Genomic DNA, 21,343 nt, shown 5'->3' with positions numbered 1-21,343 from the left:
AGATGGCCCCGCCCCTCCCTGAGCCTGGTTCTGCCGGAGGTTTCTTCCTGTTAAAAGGGAGTTTTTCAAGCAATGCTTTAAAAGCATCAACATCAGCTCTTCTCTGGCAGCATGGTGGGAGTTTCTAAATATGAGTCCTCATTAATCCCATGCAAACGTACACCTATCTGGAACAATCTGGACATATTACAAAACAATAATATGATAAACTTTCCAGATTGGAGTTGCAAAGGAATTAAATACTTGGAACATATATTGGAAGGAACAGACTTTATTTCGTTTGACAGACTAGTTACACAATATGGGATCAACAAGAAATGATTTTTGGAATATCAACAAATTAAATCTATAGTAAAAAAGAAATTTAATCCCAGTGAAGCTGAATTACAAACACCACCAAGTGTGGTACATTTTTTAAATCTAAAACCCCCCAAATTATTGTCTAAAATATACAGAATGCTTTCTAAAATAGATGAATCAATATCCTATTGCAAAATGGGAAGCAGATTTATCAATCAGCTTAGACCAAAACCTTTGGTCTCAGATATGCTTAAAAACCTTTCAATGGATCAGAAATCCCAGTTTGCAATTAATACAATACAAAATATTACATAGAGTGCACTATACTGATCATAGGATGTTCAAGATGGGCTATACGTCTTCCAACAACTGCTCACACTGTCTAGCAAATACACCGGACAATTACATCCACGCTCTTTGGTTCTGTCCACCAGTTCAGAAGTTTTGGCGTGAGATATGTGAAGACTTATCAAAGTGTCTGAAATGTAACATTCCAACTTCCCCTTTAGTATGCTTGCTGAGCAACTTGGATGAGGTCACTGCAGAAATAAACACAGCCCACATTGTTTTTACAGCCCTATGCATTGCCAAGAAAACGGTCCTCCTTAACTGGAAAAATAAAAATAATCTTAATTCTAATCAATATAAAAACCATCTGATAGATCACATTAGTCTTGATACAGCCTCTGCCACCACATTTGATCAATCCCTTTGGGCCCCTTTGATCGGCTTCATCACCTAGTGGGGGTGGGGGGTCATGGTTTGGTCCTGCCTTCGCTATTGTGGTTGATATGGGGGTAGGGACGGCCTTAGGGCGTCTGGGGAGTCCCTAGGGACGTTTTCCCTGGAGGGCCTAACCCGGGGGATGTGGCCATGACCTGGTTAGGGGCTCTGGTGGCTCCTGGATGGTGTTTCCCTTGTGGCTGCGTACAGCGGAGATGGGGGAGGGTCTGTACTGGCGGACGTTGGTTACTGGCCTGGTGGCCTGGTTGCCCCCGGGTGGGTCCGGGACGGGCGTGGAGGCTTGGGGGTCTGGGGGTGCTCTGCCCCCGGTCTGGGGTGCTGGCAGGGCCTTGGGGGCTTGGGTCCTGGCTGTTGTGTCGCCAGGGCTGTGGGCGGGTGGGTGCAGGGGGGCTCAGCCCCAGTGCAGGGGACCTCTGGTGCATCAGCCAACTAGGGGGCTCTCTAACTGGTGGGGAGGCTGTTATATCTTTGCAGGTGGTCTCCTCTCTACAGGAGCTCACTTTGCAGGTGGGGGAGAGATATAGGAGAGGTGGAGAATGAACTCAACCTGGGTGTCTATTGTCTTGTGTAGTTTGGGAGATGATTGGATGATGGGGTGGGTGCAGTTTTCTCTGCGGTGGAGTCGGGTGGGCTGCCCCGGACTCTGAAGGGCTGGGAGGTGCTGCTGCTGTGGGCCCCGGTCCGGACGGGCCTGGGCCCCCTTGCCCTGATGGGTTCCAGAGTTGGGGGTGCCTACTGGGGTCTGTGGGGGAGCTGGCCCCAGGGAGGGGCCGCTTGCCCCTCCCTTTCTTCCCTCCCCATCCTCAGCTACCTCCCTCTTCCCGCTCTACCACACCCACCCACACACGCAGGGCTTGGGGTGCAGATATGTCACCAGGGTGCAGGGGAGGCACTCCCCCTCTGTCCCCTTCTGGCCACCTGTGCCTCAATTTTATTCTGCAACCTAGACATCCACATTACTCACACTCTCACATAACACATACATATAGGGCCTTGGGGGTGGGCACGTTTTACAGCATCCAGAGGATGGTCGGTGTATTCCAACCCACCTCTGGCGCTGGTGCCCTACCCTCAATTTTAATGCATATAGACACTGAGGGTTTTCGGGAGGAGCCGTGCTGCTCTCTGGCAGGAAGCACCATGCCCTCCTGTGTTTTAAATGCACTTTAGAACAGCACACAGCAACACTACATATGAGCAGGCGGAGGGAGGTTTGGGGTCTTCACTCACCCCGGTTCTGTTGGCCGTCAGGGCTGGGGGGCTGGGAGGAGGTGCTGGCCGTCAGATTGGGGTGTGGGATGCGGGGCCTCCCTGCTACTGCAGATAAGGAGGCGGTCCGCTTGCCTCCACCCCAGAGAGAAGGGTTACACCTCCTGGGTCTAGGTGCGGCTTGCCCCTCTGGGGGCGGGGGTACCTGGGCCTGGGATATAGAGTATGTTTGGGGAGTGTGATTGTCTGTGCAGTGTCTATTCGTGTCTGTCTACACGCTGGGTAAGTGCCGAGTATTTGGTTGTGTATATGGGGGTAGGAATGCACGTTTGAGTCTGCGTGCGCCTGTTCATCTGTGTCTATATGTCAGCTTGGGTCTTAGACTCCACCTCTCTGGGAACATCTCAGGCCCTCCAAAGTACGGAGGCCTATCTCCCCTCACCACACTCCCTGCCGGTGGCTGATGCCCTCAGACGTTGGTGTGCTGGTGGTTCTTGTCGACTGGGGCTGGGCACTCATGTATGTACCGGCTCACTTCTGGTGGCCGATTGGCGGGGCCTGGCGCCTGTGGCCCGGCTGGGCCCCTTCCGGGGGGTGGGGTGTCCTCAGGCCTCTGGCCTCTGGGCCTGAAGCTCGGTCCTCTCTGGCGCAGCTGGCTGCCGGCAGAGCCCGCGGGCACGCCACTGCAACCCCCTCTGGCCTCTGCTCTGTGGCTGCTGGGTGACCTCTCGTTCAGGGCTCTACTCAGCTCTTCCCAGGAGGGTGGCACGGTTGCCCCCCCTGGTGGTCCTCCTTGGGTCCTCGTACTCTGGGGCCTCTGGATGTCTGGGGCCTGGATCTCCTCCATACCTGCTTCATGCCCTGGGGGACGGGGCTATGGCTCCCCACACTCCCTAGCAGATCGTTACATGGAGAAATCTTTGGAATACAAGCATGCTTATCCACACAGGTGTACACACAGGTGTTCACAGACAAACTACACCTTTCTTGGCTGCTAGCTCAAAGCACATTGTGCGCTGTCTATCTTGCGTGCTGCACAATAACATTTAATATTTAGTATCTACTGTTATCTACTGCTAGCTAGTTTATTGTGATGGTGCTGTATTTATTATGTTGTTGTTTTTTGTTTGTTTGTTTTCTCTTCTGTTTTTTTTCTCCATACAGGTGATCCAGGTGTTTTGTTTGTTTTCTCTTTCTTTCTTCTCCCCTTTCTCACCATCTCTTCTCCCCTCTATTTTTCTTTCTCTGCCTCTCTTTCTTTCATTCTTTCTCCCTGTCCTATCCCCCAGTCATGTCTGTCCCGACTGTAACAACCGAAAATAAAATAAATACATAATTATAATAAAGGTCAATCAAATGGACCAATATGGCAAGGCCATGATGATCCACTTGGTAAAGTAAATCCGCTTGGCATCTCTCTTGGCCTTAAGACAACAATTCTGATGGCTAAAGATCCAAACGGGACAGGGGGAAAAAAAAAAAAAAAAAGGGAGTTTTTCCTCCCCACTGTCGCCAAAGTGCTTGCTCATAGGGGGTCATATGATTGTTGTTTTTTTTTTTCTGTATGTATTATTGTAGGGTCTACCTTACAATATAAAGAGCCTTGAGGTGACTGTTGTTGTGATTTAGCACTGTATAAATAAAATTGAATTGAACTGAATTGAACTGAATTGAAAAACTGAATAAGTCATGTACTACCAGAGACTTGGAAGAGAGAGACCTAATGTTTTATAATCCACATTTCACTGTTTTCCTCTATGGTGCAGATGTGGATACTGTATTAGTCCTTCTTTGTGATTTTTCATGTTTATCTTGCTTTTTGTGAATTTCTAGTTTGCTTTTTGGTGATTGGGAGCTGACACAGTTTCTAAGCGGATGGGGTTTTAGGGGGGTAACAGGAGGCGAAAGGCTGCAGAGAGAATGTAAGACTGTAACTCTGCTTCCTGGTCTCAACTCTGAATAGTCACATTTTGGGGGGTTTAATAAGTTTGGCCAGATTTTTATAAATGAGATCTGCTCAATCCAAAGTGTGATGGATGCTCTCTCTCCTAACAAGACCAGGTTTCCTCCAGAAAGTTTCCCAATTATCTATAAAGCCCACATCATTTTTTTGGACACCACTAAGACAGACAGCAATTTAAGGAGAACATGCGGCTAAACATGTCGCTCCAGGTCTGATTGTGGATGGAACAAGAGAATACTACAGAGTCCAACATTGTTTTGGCAAAACATTGACAGGACCTTCATCGAGCGGTAAGTTTCCATGAACCAGTGAGGAGGCAAGCGGCAGCAGACCGAAGGACCAACAGCAGAGCAGCACAGTGCCAAACATCCTGCTGCTGGCAGACAAAAGAAGAAGAAAAACCTGCACCACAACTCCCACAATCCTCAGTTTCTCCAACAAGAGCCTCTGAAAGGAGGAAACAGACACAGGCTTCAGTTGACCTGAAAGAGGGGGAACGCCAAAACTTCCAAGTCACATTTTTATTCATTCTCTGCATTCAAAAACCTTCTTTACTGAATAGAAAGACAACTAACATGTGTGAAATTTTCTACCAAACAAGTTTTGGATTTGGAGCTTGTTGGAATAAGTTTGATAACATTGATTCACTGGTTAGATGTGATCTGATCCCACATTAAATACATAATTTAAACTAACCTGCTGGTTTATGAATTTCTCTTTTTTTCAGTAAATAAATCTAAGTTTGTAGTCATAAATTTCAGCACCAAGTGGTTTTTTTTCTCCTTCAGATAAAAACCAACAGATTATTATTCTTATGTATAACTGAAGTGGGTAACATCTGTTGAAATTTCCACTCTGAATAAAGTGTATATACTGTATATATATATCTATATATATATATATACAGTCAGGTCCATAAATATTGGGACATCGACACAATTGTAACATTTTTGGCTCTATACACAACCACAATGGATCCCAAATGAAACGAACAAGACGTGCTTTAACTGCAGACTGTCAGCTTTTATTTGAGGGTATTTACATCCAAATCAGGTGAACGGTGTAGGAATTACAACAGTTTGCAAATGTGCCTCCCACTTCTCAAGGGACCAAAAGTAATGGGACAATTGGCTTCTCAGCTGTTCCATGGCCAGGTGTGTGTTATTTCCTCATTACCCCAATTACAATGAACAAATAAAAGGTCCAGAGTTCATTTCAAGTGTGCTGTTTGCTTTTTGAACCTGTTGCTGTCAAATGCCAGGATGCGATCCAAAGAGCTGTCACTATCAGTGAAGCAAGCCATCATTAGGCTGAAAAAACAAAACAAACCCATCAGAGAGATTGCAAAAACATCAGGCGTGGCCAAAACAACTGTTTAGAACATTCTCAAAAAGAAAGAACGCACCGGTGAGCTCAGCAACGCCAAAAGACCCGGAAGACCACGGAAAACAACTGTGGTGGATGACCGAAGAATCCTTTCCCTGGTGAAGAAAACACCCTTCACAACAGTTGGCCAGATCAAGAACACTCTCCAGGAGGCAGGTGTATGTGCGTCAGAGTCAACAATCAAGAGAAGACTCCACCAGTGTGAATACAGAGGGTTCACCACAAGATGTAAACCTTTGGTGAGCCCCAAAAACAGGCAGGCCAGATTAGAGTTTGCCAAACGACATCTGAAAAAGCCGTCACAGTTCTGGAACAACATCCTATGGACAGACGAGACCAAGATCAACTTGTACCAGAGTGATGGGAAGAGAAGAGTATGGAGAAGGAAAGGAACTGCTCATGATCCTAAGCATACCACCTCATCAGTGAAGCATTGTGGTGGAAGTGTCATGGCGTGGGCATGTATGGCTGCCAGTGGAACTTGTTCTCTTGTATTTATTGATGATGTGACTGCTGACAAAAGCAGCACAATGAATTCTGAAGTGTTTCGTGCAATATTTTCTGCTCATATTGAGACAAATGCTTCAAAACTCATTGGACGGCGCTTCACAGTGCAGATGGACAACGACCCAAAGCATACTGCAAAAGCAACCAAAGAGTTTTTGAAGGGAAAGAAGTGGACCGTTTTGCAATGGCCAAGTCAATCACCTGACCTGAATCCGATTGAGCATGCATTTCACTTGCTGAAGACAAAACTAAAGGGAAAATGCCCCAAGAACAAGCAGGAACTGAAGACTGTTGCAGTAGAGGCCTGGCAGAGCATCACCAGGGATGAAACCCGGTGTCTGGTGATGTCTATGTGTTCCAGACTTCAGGCTGTGATTGACTGTAAAGGATTTGCAACCAAGTATTAAAAAATGAATGTTTGATTTATGGTTCTTATTCTGTCCCATTACTTTTGGTCCCTTGAGAAGTGGGAGGCACATTTGCAAACTGTTGTAATTCCTAGACCGTTCACCTGATTTGGATGTAAATACTCTCAAATAAAAGCTGACACTCTGCAGTTAAAGCATGTCTTGTTCGTTTCATTTGGAATCCATTGTGGTGGTGTATAGAGCCAAAAATGTTAGAATTGTGTCGATGTCCCAATATTTATGGACCTGACTGTATGTATGACATGATCTAGCCATATATATATATATATATATATATACATACACATATATAATAAAAAATTAGTCAATGGTGATGTAAATCTTTATTTTTAGCCTCAGTTAAGGAGTCCTTTTACTCCTTTACAGTGAATCACCTGCACGTGTAAATGTCATGGTCCCTCACACTGGAAAATGAAACTTAGCTCTTTGTCAGCATCACCTGTTAAACTCCCACTGTCCAGATAAGATGTAACCACCCTGGTTCCATTCAATCACATCACACCCCTGCTGTATAAAAGCTCCTCCAGTAGGTTGCCCTGACATGATCTAGCCATGGCCTTCCTGTGGATCCTCTCCTGCCTCGCCTTCATTGGCGCCGCCTACGGTGAGACAAACTCTTTAAGGTTATAGCTCATTGGGTGAAGCATGTTGTAAGTTGTCTTTTTTCGAAGCAGTGAGGGATATATTGTAATTTATTCTCCTTTGTTTTTTTCCATTTTAATGACTCGTTTATTGACTTACATTAAGACTTATATGCGAAGAAAGAAAAAGTAGAAGACGGTATCAAACAATATAAACAATCTGGTCCAGCTGAGAGATCTGTGTGGCGTATATGTGTCATTATGTTTTAAGCAGATCAGTATTAGAGAGAAACATTTGCTTAATTTTACAGTTAGTGCCAATGTGACAGTTACATTAATTTTATTGTTGTTAATGGCATAATTCTGATGTTCTGATGTCACCAGGGTGCGGAGTTCCCGCCATCCGTCCTGTCATCACCGGTTATGCCCGCATTGTGAACGGTGAGGAGGCAGTGCCTCACTCCTGGCCCTGGCAGGTGTCCCTCCAGGTAAATGAAGAAACAAAGACACACACTCTCACACCTCATCACACAATCAGGTGGAAATGTGTAACTGTTGATGTTCATTTTGCTGTAACAGGACAACACCGGCATCCACTTCTGTGGTGGTTCTCTCATCAATGAGAACTGGGTGGTGACAGCTGCTCACTGCACCATCAGGTAACTTTAAGCTGGTTTTAAAGACTGAAAACTCCAATTAAGACATAGAGTCATGTTTGACGAAGAGAATCCTTGTTTAGAGGGCATTGCTGTGTATCTGGGGTAGAATAAAAATAAGTAAAAACACAGTTTTCAGGTAATGTGGTGATCTCAGAAATGCCCACATGCTTCTGTTCTTTTCTGTGCAGGACCTCCGACCGTGTGATCCTCGGAGAGCACGACCGTTCCTCCAGCGCCGAGAACATCCAGACCCTGGCTCCCGGCAAGGTGGGTGAAACACTGCATCAGCTTTCATCGTATAGCTACATGTCAGGGTTTGTTGGTCGCTCATAACGATGTCACTTCCCAACAGGTGTTCAAGCACCCCAACTACAACAGTTACACCATCAACAACGACATCACACTCATCAAGCTGGCCACCCCTGCCCAATTGGGCACACGTGTTTCCCCAGTTTGTGTGGCCGAGACTTCCGACAACTTCCCCGGAGGCTTGAGGTGTGTGACCACTGGCTGGGGTCTGACCCGCTACAACGGTAAGAGCTCACCCACTTTTTTGAAGCAGGCTGTGCTGAAACCTGTTATTCTTTGTTATACTGTCTTCATAGACACTGATCGGTTAAACAATTATTAGATAGGGATTTACTCCAAACAATCACATATAGGTGGGTTTGGACTGTAATGAGACCACCACGTGGAGCTTTAACAGTAGTGCTAAACAGTAGCGGTTTTTGATACGGGGGACACGGGCGGGTGCCCGGGGCGGCATCGTGGTGGGGGGCGGCATCACGGTCATCGGCAAAAAAAATTTAAAAAAATAAATAATTGCTCGTACTCATGCTGCCCAGACGTCATGTCAGCGCATATTGGGAATGGCATAGGCACCGATCGGTTTTCTATCGCCCATTCGCTGGGAGTAAGGGCGCCCTCCGTTTGCGAGGTGCGCCTGCTCGCTGCTGAAGTCAAAGTAAACTTTATTGTCATCTCCGCTACAGACAGTCCAGTATATAGAGAGACGAGACGACGAGGGTCCAGTTACAGCAGTGCAAGTAAACAAACAATAAATATAAGAAGAGTAAGAACATAAATATACACTTTAGGACCAGGGGTAAAGGGATCAATAACAATTAAAAATTTAGTATTTACAGTTTGATGATTTAAAGTCTCACACACAACCTTTTGACAGGGGAGGGGGCGGCTGCTTCCAAATAGAGCACATTTCATTCATAATGATGTAAATCCAAGCCCATTATGTTCATTATATTCATGATTTGAATCCTGGGTTGTGTGAAATCCCAGAAATACATTTTAGACAAAGTGAATCTGTGAACTAGGGTGTAGGTCTGTTAGGTTATGTTGTGGTGATCCTCGAGTTGGGGGATGGGTGGAGTGCAAAATAAAACCAATGGAAGATGGACAAGAAAAGTTCAAAACCATCAGGTCCTCAGTTTAGAAAAAAGAGAAAAGAAGAGGAGGAGAAACGAGCAAAAGATACAGGTAAGCAGATGTGTCATTGGATAATGGCAGGTCATCCTGAAACAATCAGAATCAGAATACTGAATACAACAGTTTTATGTTAATGTACAGTCCTTAATATGTTTTGTGTGTGTGTGTGGGGGGGGGGGGGGGTGGGGGGGTGGGGTGGGGGGGGTGGTGGTGGCAGAGGGAGTGTTTGCCCGGGGCGCCAAACAGGCTAGGACTGCCACTGGTGCTAAAACACGAGGAATGATAGAGCATGATAAAAAAAGTCTCTAATGTCTGATGTGTGTGTGTGTTGCAGCTGCCACCACACCACCCCGTCTGCAGCAGGCTGCCCTGCCCCTGCTGACCAACACTAACTGCCAGTCTTACTGGGGCAGCCAAGTCACGGATGTGATGATCTGCGCTGGAGCCTCCGGAGTCTCCTCCTGCATGGTGAGTGGGACCTCCATCAATTACAGAAGCGCTGATCCTGAGCTTCTTATATTGTGTTAAACATTCATGTCTTATTTTTCAGAATGACTCTGGTGGTCCTCTGGTCTGTGAGAAATCTGGAGCCTGGACTCTGGTTGGTATTGTGTCCTGGGGAAGCTCAACTTGCTCTACCTCCACTCCCGGAGTGTATGCCCGTGTCACCAAGCTGCGTGCCTGGATCGACCAGACCATCGCTGCCAACTGAGCATGTCACATATGAGAGGTTTCAGCATCAAGCTAATCCTCAATAAAACACAGAAACAATGAAAATGACCTACTCGTGATTGTGTCTTTTTCTCCTTAATATTCATCTTCATGTTTTTATTATGTGACCAGACAAATTATCACAAATATTAAAGAAACATTATTAATGTATTCATTGACAGAAATGGACAAATGACCCAACATGGAAACTCTTCTGTAGAAATTCATTTTAAGACATCGAGCATTCGGTGAATGAAGTGTGGTGAACTCCAGAAGAGTTTTATTGCGTTGCACTTGCCTGGTGTTTAGCAGCGCCAGAATCAGGTTGGCCTAGCCATACATAAATACTAGAAGCAGTGAATAAAAAATACTTTTATGGTAAAAAAACAAATATTTTATGTTCCTTAACTGCTAAAGAAAGACATGTTAATATGAATGAGATATAGTTAAGGGTTGTGATTGTGGGCATCACTTTTTGACTTCCTTACAAGATTAAAGCACAATCCACACATAGATTTCTTTGTCTTTCTTCATTCAGTAATTCATATACATACATATATATATATATATATATATATATATATATATATATATATATATATATATATATACATATACATATATATATATATATATATATATATATATATATATATATATATATATATATATATACGTGTGTGTGTGTGTGTGTGTGTGTGTTTTCACATCTTCAGGTTACACTGATATGATTACACACACTGTCCTCATCAGTTATTTATTACAGCACATTTAATCCAACACGGAACAAAAAGATCACAGATCGTATTTGCTGTATGAGTTTCTGCCTTCGCTTCTCATCACAGCAGCTTGTTATCAGGTGCGTCTTGGGGGGCACACGTGGCCAACTCGGCGGCAGTAGCAGATAGCGTTGAAGAAGCGGCAGTAGCAGGTGTCACAGGGATCACAACAGGGAAGTGGGTAGCCCAAACAGGACTGCTGGTGAGGGATGCAGCGACGAGGTGAACGCATGGCCCGACCCTGCAGCTGTAAGGCTGCAGACGTGTCCTGCAAACATAAACGCAGCAAGCAGATGAATTCACTTTGTTGAGGTAAACCTGTTAACAGGGATTCACGAGGTAAAGAGTAAACTGCTGGTATAAATGCTGCACCTCATCATAGGAGCCTGTATCCATCAAAAAATGATCTTCTACAGAGTCCACAGGGAGGAGGGCAGGCTCGTGCATGCGGTCAGGTACTTGGCTTCTTTCTGCAAATCAGAAAACACAGCAGAATGTATTTTGCATTATTTTTGCTTACCCTAATCACTCCATTGTGTTTAATCTGCTGTATGTGAAAAATCAATTTCAAAATACTTCAAAATAACTGCAGTCAAATGTAAAAGATTGGGCTTACTAGATGTGATGTAACAAAAAAAAGGGGGGGGGGGACAAAACAGAAAACTACATGTTCAGAGGTCTACTTTTTCTATCTAAAAATATTCATGCTTCCACTGTTAAACAGATTAATCCTTCCAACCCTGGTGTGTTGGAGAGACAGTGGTTGGAGCTCTCTGAATGAAGAGATGTTACTGACCGATTTCAGATAGGAAGGAGGTTTCAGTGCGACGTCCAGCGACAGGACCTTCATCGAGCGGTAAGTTTCCATGAACCAGCGAAGAGGCGAGCGGCAGCAGACCGAAGGACCAACAGCAGAGCAGCACAGTGCCAAACATCCTGCTGCTGTCAGACAAAAGAAGAAGAAAAACCTGCACCACAACTCCCACAATCCTCAGTTTCTCCAACAAGAGCCTCTGAAAGGAGGAAACAGACACAGGCTTCAGTTTACCTGAAAGAGGGGGAACGCCAAAACTTCCAAGTCACATTTTTATTCATTCTCTGCATTCAAAAACCTTCTTTACTGAATAGAAAGACAACTAACATGTGTGAAATTTTCTACCAAACAAGTTTTGGATTTGGAGCTTATTGGAATAAGTTTGATAACAGATATGATCTGATCCCACGTGAAATAAACTAACCTGCTGGTTTGTGAATTTCTCTTTATTTTCAGCACATAAATTTGAGTTTGTCAGTTATAAATTTCAGCACCAAGTGTTACTTTTTCAGATCTAAACCAACAGAGTATTATTCTTATGCATAACAAAATCTGTTGAAATTTCCACACTGAACAGATTGCAACCCTTGGAGGAAAACAAATTAAATATTGTTCTGCAAAATATTAAATTACATCTCCCTGTCTTCCTTAGCAATAGTTTGTGTGGCCGAGACTTCCGACAACTTCCCCGGAGGCTTGAAGTGTGTGACCACTGGCTGGGGTCTGACCCGCTACAACGGTAAGAGCTCACCCACTTTTTTGAAGCAGGCTGTGCTGAAACCTGTTATTCTTTGTTATACTGTCTTCATAGACACTGATCGGTTAAACAATTATTAGATAGGGATTTACTCCAAACAATCACATATAGGTGGGTTTGGACTGTAATGAGACCACCAGGTGGAGCTTTAACAGTAGTGCTAAAACACGAGGAATGATAGAGCATGATAAAAAAGTCTCTAATGTCTGATGTGTTTGTGTGTGTGTGTTGCAGCTGCCACCACACCACCCCGTCTCCAGCAGGCTGCCCTGCCCCTGCTGACCAACAGTGAATGCCAGTCTTACTGGGGCAGCCAAGTCACAGATGTGATGATCTGCGCTGGAGCCTCCGGAGTCTCCTCCTGCATGGTGAGTGGGACCTCCATCAATTACAGAAGCGCTGATCCTGAGCTTTTTATGCATGGCCAGTGGCGGTCCTAGCCTGTTTGGCGCCCTGGGCGAACAGTCCCTCTGCCCCCCCCCACACACACACACACCATTTCTTCTTGGAGCAACTGTAACTTTATTAATCCATAATTTCCTCAGGGATTAATAAAGTATTCTGATTCTGATTGTTTCAGGATGACCTGCCATTATCCAATGACACATCTGCTTACCTGTATCTTTTGCTCGTTTTTCCTCCTCTTCTTTTCTCTTTTTTCTAAACTGAGCACCTGATGGCTTTGAACTTTTCTTGTCCATCTTCCATTGGTTTTAATTTTGCACTCCAGTATGAACACAAATCCCCCAACTCGAGGATCGCCACAACATAACCTAATAAACCTACACCTCAGTTCACAGAATCGCTTTGTCTAAGGTGTATTTCTGGGATTTCACACAACCCAGGATTCAAATCATGAATACATAATGGGCTTGGATTTACAACATTATGAGTGAAATGTGCTCTATTTGGAAGCAACCGCCACCCTCCCCTGTCAACAGGTTGTGTGTGAGACTTTAAATCATCAAACTGTAAATTTTTAATTGTTATTGATCCCTTTACCCCTGGTCCTAAAGTGTATATTTATGTTCTTACTCTTCTTACATTTATTGTTTGTTTACTTGCACTGCTGTAACTGGAGCCTCGTCGTCTCCTCTCTCTATATACTGGACTGTATGTAGCGGAGATGACAATAAAGTTTACTTTGACTTCAGCAGCGAGCAGGCGCACCGAGGGCTTTTCGTGTATAGAATTTCGAAAAAACACCGGTGCAAATTATAAGTCTGTATCATGATGTCTGGTGTTTTCGTGTTTGTTGGTTTGTTTTTATTTTGTTTTTATTTTGCGAGTTGGTTATTAGATGCTGCTCCAGCCGGTCAGAGACTCCCCCGCCGCCCCGCCCTCTCCTCCCTGTGCCGCAAGCAGCAGGCGCACCTCGCAAACGGAGGGCGCCCTTACTCCCAGCAAATGGGCGATAGAAAACCGATCGGTGCCTATGCCATTCCCAATATGCGCTGACATGACGTGTGGGCAGCATGAGTACGCGCAATTTTTTTTTTTTTGCCGATGCCAGTGATGCCGCCTCCCACCACAATGCCGCCCCGAGCAATCGCCCGTGTCGCCCGTATCAAAAACCACTACTGGCGATGGCTGTGGGTCAGGCGTCAGATCAGGAAACCTACTAATCAGAAGGTTGCTGATTTGAGCCCTGGTTGCTAAAGTCTGCATGCCAAATATCTTTCGGCAACATACTAAGCTGCGCTCCGATGCATCGAAAGAGCGTTGACAAAAGGGCATGGGCGAATGGGGCAAGTTGTGTAAAGCGCTTTGAGTGCTCAGATAAAGCAGAAAACCAGTCCATTTACCATTTAGCTTTTTATAACGTCTTATTTATTCTTATTTTTCAGGGTGACTCTGGTGGTCCTCTGGTCTGTGAGAAATCTGGACTCTTGTTGGTATTGTGTCCTGGGGAAGCTCAACTTGCTCTACCTCCACTCCTGCAGTCTATGCCCGTGTCACCAAGCTGCGTGCCTGGATCGACCAGACCATCGCTGCCAACTGAGCATGTCACATATGAGAGGTTTCAGCATCAAGCTAATCCTCAATAAAACACAGAAAATCTGAAAAACTCTGACCTACTCGTGAATGTGTCTTTTTCTCCTATTATTCATTTTCATTTAAGACATCGAGCATTCGGTGAATGAAGTGTGGTGAACTCGAGAAGAGTTTTGTCACGTTGGACTTGCCTGGTGTTCAGCAGCGCCAGAATCAGGTTGGCCGAGCCATACATAAATACTAGAAGCAGCGATTAACAAATAGTCTGGCTCAGTTTAAAATACACCTGCCAGCATTATGAAATCTTTGAGGTGTAAGTCATTAGTAGTGATAATTCTAACCCTTTGTGTTTGGGAGAAAAGCAAAAATGACTTTTTTATGGTCAAAATCCAAATATCTTTTGTTCTTTAATTGCTATAGAATTACATATTTATGGAAATAACCTACAGGCAAAGAGTTATGATTGTGGTCATCTCTTACGATGTCTTAGATGTCACAGGATTAAAGCACAATCTAAAAATAGGTCTCTTTGTCCTTCTTAATTCAGTGTTTCACATGTAAACACATCTTCTGGTTACACTGAGTAGATTACACACACTGTTGGGTTATTTTTCTTTTTGAGAAAAGACAAATAAACTCAAAGTATAAGTTTTCAAAATTTATTACACAGTTAAAGTTTCAAGTTAATTTTACAAGGTGCCACAGACCTCCTTCTGTCCAGACATAGAAAGGCCACTGCACACAAGCAGCAAACACTTTTATTATGAGACACACAAACAGAATTCTAATATGACTGGTTAAAAAGTTGAGGCGTAGCCACTGTTTAGACTTGACTTCTCCCTTATTTGGGGCGTAGTCCGGCCCTTGGCTCATCTTACATCTCCAGGAGTGGACATCTCCCTGTGAGGAGAGGAAAGACAACTCCTCCCTACCTATTCCAACATGTCCTCATCAGTTATTTATTACAGCACATTTAATGCAACACGGAACAAAAAGATCACAGATCGTATTTGCAGTACAAGTTTCTGCCTTCACTTCTAATCACAGCAGCTTGTTATCAGGTGCCTCTTGGTGGGCACACGGGGCCAACTCGGCAGTGGTAGCAGGTTTTCATTATATAAACTGTTATATAAAAACCAGTGTTATCAGGAAATGTTCAGACAAGAGAGGGTTATCAGGAAACACCACTAAATGTTCAGTTTCTATGCTATATGTTAGAAGAAGATGTTAAAATCACCCACATTGATTATTGTAACTGAGCTGAGCACTAAATCAGATAAAAAGTCTGAGAAGTCAGACAGAAACTCTGTGCTAGGCCCAGGTGGACGACAGATAATCACAGATAAGACTGGTTTTTGAGTTTTCATGCTAGGGTGGACAGGGCTAAGCCTCAGACTTTCAAATGAATTGAATGTCTGTCTTGGTCTTTGGTTGATTGATAAGCTGGTCAGGAATATTGCTGCCACCTCTGTGCTTTGAGGTTTATGATAGTTAGTATGACTCGTAGTGTTTATTCATTTAAACTAACATAATCATCCTGCTGTAACCAGGTTTCTGTAAGGCAGAGTTAATCGATTTGTTGATCAATTATTAAGTGGCTCATCACTGATTGAAGAAAATAAGAACAACCCCAGGTTTCTCTTCAGCACTGTAGCCAGGCTGACAAAAAGTCAGAGCTCTTTTGAGCCAACCATCCTTTTAACGTTAACTAGTAATGACTTCATGAACTTCTTCACAAATAAAATTTTAATCATTAGAGAAAAAATTACCAATAATCATCCCACAGATGTAAAATTATCTACAGCTACTTTCAGTACCATTGATATTCATTTAGACTCTTTTTCTCCAATTGATCTTTCAGAGTTAACTTCAATAATTACTTCCTCCAAACCATCAACGTGTCTTTTAGACCCCATTCCTACAAAATTGCTCAAAGAAGTCCTGCCATAAATTAATGCTTCAATTTAAATATGATCAACTCATCTCTAATAATCAGCTATGTACCACAGGCCTTCAAGCTGGCTGTAGTTAAACCTTTACTTAAAAAGCATCTCTAGACCCAGCAGTCTTAGCTAATTATAGGCCAATCTCCAACCTTCCTTTCATATCAAACATCCTTGAAAGAGTAGTTGTCAAACAGCTAACAGATCATCTGCAGAGGAATGGCTTATTTGAAGAGTTTCAGTCAGGTTTCAGAGCTCATCACAGCACAGAAACAGCTTTAGTGAAGGTTACAAATGATCTTCTTATGGCCTCTGACAGTGGACTCATCTCTGTGCTTGTCCTGCTAGACCTCAGTGCAGCGTTTGATACTGTCGACCATAATATCCTATTAGCGCGATTAGAACATGCTGTAGGTATTACAGGTACTGCACTGCAGTGGTTTGTATCATATCTATCTAATAGACTCCAATTTGTTCATGTAAATGGAGAGTCCTCTTCACACACTAAGGTCAATTATTATGTTCCACAGGGTTCAGTGCTAGGACCAATTCTATTTACATTATACATGCTTCCCTTAGGCAGCATCATTAGAAGACATAGCATACATTTACACTGCTATGCAGATGACACCCAGCTCTATCTGTCCATGAAGCCGCTAACTTTCTGCTTTTTATTTCAGATCAAACTGAGGTTATTGTACTCGGCCCTGAAAATCTTAGAAATATGGTATCTAAGCAGATTCTTACTCTGGATGGCATTACCTTGGCCTCCAGTAACACTGTGAGGAACCTTGGAGTCATTTTTGATCAGGACATGTCCTTCAATGCACATATTAAACAAATATGTAAGACTGCTTTCTTCCATTTGCACAACATCTCTAAATCTAGAAATATCCTGTCTCAGAGTGACGCTGAAAACTAATTCATGCATTTATTACTTCCAGGCTGGACTACTGTAATTCATTATTATCAGGATGTCCTAAAAAAAAAAACCCCTGAAAAGTCTTCAGTTAATCCAAAATGCTGCAGCAAGAGTCCTGACAGGGACTAGAAAGAGAGAGCAGATTTCTCCTGTTTTGGCTTCCCTTCATTGGCTTCCTGTTAAATCCAGAACTGAATTCTAAAATCCTGCTCCTCACATACAAGGTCTTAAATAATCAGCCCCCATCTTATCTTAATGACCTTATCTTATCTTAATTTTACCTTGTAGTAAAATATCACCCTATTAGAGCACTTTGCTCTCACACTGCAGGCTTACTTGTTGTTCCTAGAGTATTTAAAAGTAGAATGGGAGGCAGAGCCTTCAGTTTTCAGGCCCCTCTACTGTGGAACCAGCTTCCAGTTTGGATTCGGGAGACAGACACTATCTCTACTTTTAAAATTAGGCTTAACACTTTCCTTTTTGCTAAAGCATATAGTTAGGGCTGGACCAGGTGACCCTGAATCCTCCCTTAGTTATGCTGCAATAGGGATAGGCTGCCAGGGGATTCCCATGATGCATTGAGTATTTCCTTATCAGTCACCTTTCCCACTCACTATCTGTTAACAGACCTCTCTGCACTGAATCACACTTATTATTAATCTCTGGCTCTCTTCCACAGCATGTCTTTATCCTGTCTTCCTTCTCTCACCCCAACCGGTTGCAGCAGATGGCCCCGCCCCTCCCTGAGCCTGGTTCTGCTGAAGGTTTCTTCCTGTTAAAAGGGAGTTTTTCCTTCCCACTGTCGCCAAACTTCTTACTCATAGGGGGTCATATGATTGTTGGGTTTTCTCTGTATGTATTATTGTAGGGTCTGCCTTACAAAATAAAGAGCCTTGAGGCGACTGTTGTTGTGATTTAGCACTCTATAAATAAAATTGAATTGAACTGACAAACTGAAAAAGTCATGTACTACCAGACTTGGAAGAGAGAGACCTACTGTTTTATAATCCACATTTCACTGTTTTACTCTATTTTGCAGATGTGGATACTGTATCAGTCTTTCTTTGTAATTTTTCATGTTTATCTTGCTTTTTGCAAATTTCTAGTTTGCTTTTTGGTGTTTGGTGAGCGGCAGCAGACCGAAGGACCAACAGCAGAGCAGCACAGTGCCAAACATCCTGCTGCTGGCAGACAAAAGAAGAAAAACCTGCATCACGACTTCCACAATCTTCAGTTTCTCCAACAAGAGCCTCTGAAAGGAGGAAACAGACACAGGCTTCAGTTTATCTGAAAGAGGGGGAACGCCAAAACTTCCAAGTCACATTTTTTATTCATTCTCTGCATTCAAAAACCTTCTTTACTGAATAGAAAGACAACTAACATGTGTGAAATTTTCTACCAAACAAGTTTTGGATTTGGAGCTTGTTGGAATAAGTTTGATAACATTGATTCACTGGTTAGATGTGATCTGATCCCACATTAAATACATAATTTAAACTAACCTGCTGGTTTATGAATTTCTCTTTTTTTCAGTAAATAAATCTAAGTTTGTAGTAATAAATTTCAGCACCAAGTGGTTTTTTTTCTCCTTCAGATAAAAACCAACAGATTATTATTCTTATGTATAACTGAAGTGGGTAACATCTGTTGAAATTTCCACTCTGAATAAAGAAGTCTAAACCTTGGAGATAAAACAACAAATTAAATATTGTTCAGTAAAATATTAAAATACATCTCCCTTTCCTTCTTAGCAATAACACACAGTGGATGTTTTCATTAAGCAAACTGTCAGTTACATCATATATATATATAATAAAAGATTAGTCAATGGTGATGTAAATCTTTATTTTTAGCCTCAGTTAAGGAACATAACTCGAGTTCTTTCACTCCTTTACAGTGAATCAGCTGCACGTGTAAATGTCATGGTCCCTCACACTGGAAAACCAAACTTAGCTCTTTGTCAGCATCACCTGTTAAACTCCCACTGTCCAGATAAGATGTAACCACCCTGGTTCCATCCAATCACATCACACCCCTGCTGTATAAAACCTCCTCCAGTAGGTTGCCCTGACATGATCTAGCCATGGCCTTCCTGTGGATCCTCTCCTGCCTCGCCTTCATTGGCGCCGCCTACGGTGAGACAAACTCTTTAAGGTTATAGCTCATTGGGTGAAGCATGTTGTAAGTTGTCTTTTTTCAAAGCAGTGAGGGACATATTGTAATTTATTCTCCTTTTTTTCCATTTTAATGACTCATTTATTGACTTACATTAAGAATTACATGCGAAGAAAGAAAAAGTAGAAGACGGTATCAAAAAATATTCAAGAATGGAGAAATCAAAGAGTTGAATCAGTTTAATAACATAATGCAACATGATATGAAAATACAATAAAACTTTAACTGTGGCAAAAGTATCTCTCTCTAAAAAATAGGGAAAAAACAACATTAAGATGGATTAAACAATCTGGTCCAGCTGAGAGATCTGTGTGGCGTATATGTGTCATTATGTTTTAAGCAGATCAGTATTAGAGAGAAACATTTGCTTAATTTTACAGTTAGTGCCAATGTGACAGTTACATTAATTTTATTGTTGTTAATGGCATAATTCTGATGTTCTGATGTCACCAGGGTGCGGAGTTCCCGCCATCCGTCCTGTCATCACCGGTTATGCCCGCATTGTGAACGGTGAGGAGGCAGTGCCTCACTCCTGGCCCTGGCAGGTGTCCCTCCAGGTAAATGAAGAAACAAAGACACACACTCTCACACCTCATCACACAATCAGGTGGAAATGTCTAACTGTTGTTGTTCATTTTGCTGTAACAGGACTACACCGGCTTCCATTTCTGTGGTGGTTCTCTCATCAATGAGAACTGGGTGGTGACAGCTGCTCACTGCACCATCAGGTAACTTTAAGCTGGTTTTAAAGACTGAAAACTCCAATTAAGACATAGAGTCATGTTTGACGAAGAGAATCCTTGTTTAGAGGGCATTGCTGTGTATCTGGGGTAGAATAAAAATAAGTAAAAACACAGTTTTCAGGTAATGTGGTGATCTCAGAAATGCCCACATGCTTCTGTTCTTTTCTGTGCAGGACCTCCGACCGTGTGATCCTCGGAGAGCACGACCGTTCCTCCAGCGCCGAGAACATCCAGACCCTGGCTCCCGGCAAGGTGGGTGAAACACTGCATCAGCTTTCATCGTATAGCTACATGTCAGGGTTTGTTGGTCGCTCATAACGATGTCACTTCCCAACAGGTGTTCAGGCACCCCAACTACAACAGTTACACCATCAACAACGACATCACACTCATCAAGCTGGCCACCCCTGCCCAACTGGGCACACGTGTTTCCCCAGTTTGTGTGGCCGAGACTTCCGACAACTTCCCCGGAGGCTTGAAGTGTGTGACCACTGGCTGGGGTCTGACCCGCTACAACGGTAAGAGCTCACCCACTTTTTTGAAGCAGGCTGTGCTGAAACCTGTTATTCTTTGTTATACTGTCTTCATAGACACTGATCGGTTAAACAATTATTAGATAGGGATTTACTCCAAACAATCACATATACGTGGGTTTGGACTGTAATGAGACCACCAGGTGGAGCTTTAACAGTAGTGCTAAAACATGAGGAATGATAGAGCATGATAAAAAAAGTCTCTAATGTCTGATGTGTGTGTGTGTTGCAGCTGCCACCACACCACCCCTTCTGCAGCAGGCTGCCCTGCCCCTGCTGACCAACACTAACTGCCAGTCTTACTGGGGCAGCCAAGTCACAGATGTGATGATCTGCGCTGGAGCCTCCGGAGTCTCCTCCTGCATGGTGAGTGGGACCTCCATCAATTACAGAAGCGCTGGTGCTTAGCTTCTTATATTGTGTTAAACATTCATGTGTTATTTTTCAGGGTGACTCTGGTGGTCCTCTGGTCTGTGAGAAATCTGGAGCCTGGACTCTGGTTGGTATTGTGTCCTGGGGAAGCTCAACTTGCTCTACCTCCACTCCCGGAGTGTATGCCCGTGTCACCAAGCTGCGTGCCTGGATCGACCAGACCATCGCTGCCAACTGAGCATGTCACATATGAGAGGTTTCAGCATCAAGCTAATCCTCAATAAAACACAGAAACAATGAAAATGACCTACTCGTGATTGTGTCTTTTTCTCCTTAATATTCATCTTCATGTTTTTATTATGTGACCAGACAAATTATC

General features: G+C 43.5%; 3 protein-coding genes and 1 pseudogene across 3 annotated transcripts; 3 read left to right on the top strand and 1 right to left on the bottom strand.

Annotated features, from left to right (window-relative positions):
• The first annotated feature begins 7,089 nt into the window (after positions 1–7,089).
• On the top strand, positions 7,090–9,932 carry LOC134623884 (chymotrypsinogen A-like). Its single transcript, XM_063468895.1, has 7 exons — positions 7,090–7,141; positions 7,503–7,606; positions 7,698–7,777; positions 7,966–8,044; positions 8,130–8,310; positions 9,555–9,688; positions 9,771–9,932. Exons 1-7 carry the CDS (start codon positions 7,090–7,092, stop codon positions 9,930–9,932), a joined length of 792 nt encoding a protein of 263 aa, XP_063324965.1.
• Positions 9,933–10,786: 854 nt separating this feature from the next.
• Positions 10,787–11,666, bottom strand: LOC134623893 (agouti-related protein-like). The gene is made up of 3 exons (XM_063468903.1): positions 11,507–11,666; positions 11,083–11,180; positions 10,787–10,978 (listed from the first exon to the last, which is right to left on the bottom strand). Exons 1-3 carry the CDS (start codon positions 11,643–11,645, stop codon positions 10,787–10,789), a joined length of 429 nt encoding a protein of 142 aa, XP_063324973.1. The 5' UTR covers positions 11,646–11,666.
• A 488-nt stretch (positions 11,667–12,154) lies between these two features.
• LOC134627346 (chymotrypsin A-like) lies at positions 12,155–14,283 on the top strand (annotated as a pseudogene).
• A 4,941-nt stretch (positions 14,284–19,224) lies between these two features.
• On the top strand, positions 19,225–21,202 carry LOC134623876 (chymotrypsin A-like). Its single transcript, XM_063468886.1, has 7 exons — positions 19,225–19,276; positions 19,770–19,873; positions 19,965–20,044; positions 20,233–20,311; positions 20,397–20,577; positions 20,825–20,958; positions 21,041–21,202. Exons 1-7 carry the CDS (start codon positions 19,225–19,227, stop codon positions 21,200–21,202), a joined length of 792 nt encoding a protein of 263 aa, XP_063324956.1.
• Positions 21,203–21,343: the final 141 nt, after the last annotated feature.

The sequence above is a fragment of the Pelmatolapia mariae genome, linkage group LG1, assembly GCF_036321145.2.
Source record: "Pelmatolapia mariae isolate MD_Pm_ZW linkage group LG1, Pm_UMD_F_2, whole genome shotgun sequence".
In the NCBI taxonomy this organism is placed as follows: domain Eukaryota; kingdom Metazoa; phylum Chordata; class Actinopteri; order Cichliformes; family Cichlidae; genus Pelmatolapia; species Pelmatolapia mariae.
The sequence above is the reverse complement of the archived record's forward strand: the minus strand, read 5'-3'. Positions and strand labels throughout refer to the sequence as shown.

What these genes read in the sequence shown, in the direction of transcription:
- LOC134623884 (XM_063468895.1), top strand. Translation starts at nt 7,090, where the DNA reads ATGGCCTTCCTGTGGATCCTCTCCTGCCTCGCCTTCATTGGCGCCGCC. An exon ending in AGACCCTGGCTCCCGGCAAG is followed by an intron (nt 8,045 to 8,129) that starts GTGGGTGAAACA and finishes ACTTCCCAACAG; the next exon opens with GTGTTCAAGCACCCCAACTA. An exon ending in CCGGAGTCTCCTCCTGCATG is followed by an intron (nt 9,689 to 9,770) that starts GTGAGTGGGACC and finishes CTTATTTTTCAG; the next exon opens with AATGACTCTGGTGGTCCTCT.
- LOC134623876 (XM_063468886.1), top strand. Translation starts at nt 19,225, where the DNA reads ATGGCCTTCCTGTGGATCCTCTCCTGCCTCGCCTTCATTGGCGCCGCC. An exon ending in CTTCATTGGCGCCGCCTACG is followed by an intron (nt 19,277 to 19,769) that starts GTGAGACAAACT and finishes TGATGTCACCAG; the next exon opens with GGTGCGGAGTTCCCGCCATC. An exon ending in GGGTCTGACCCGCTACAACG is followed by an intron (nt 20,578 to 20,824) that starts GTAAGAGCTCAC and finishes TGTGTGTTGCAG; the next exon opens with CTGCCACCACACCACCCCTT.
- LOC134623893 (XM_063468903.1), bottom strand. Translation starts at nt 11,645, where the DNA reads ATGTTTGGCACTGTGCTGCTCTGCTGTTGGTCCTTCGGTCTGCTGCCG. An exon ending in CTCCTTCCTATCTGAAATCG is followed by an intron (nt 11,181 to 11,506) that starts GTCAGTAACATC and finishes TCTGATTTGCAG; the next exon opens with AAAGAAGCCAAGTACCTGAC. An exon ending in ATACAGGCTCCTATGATGAG is followed by an intron (nt 10,979 to 11,082) that starts GTGCAGCATTTA and finishes TTATGTTTGCAG; the next exon opens with GACACGTCTGCAGCCTTACA.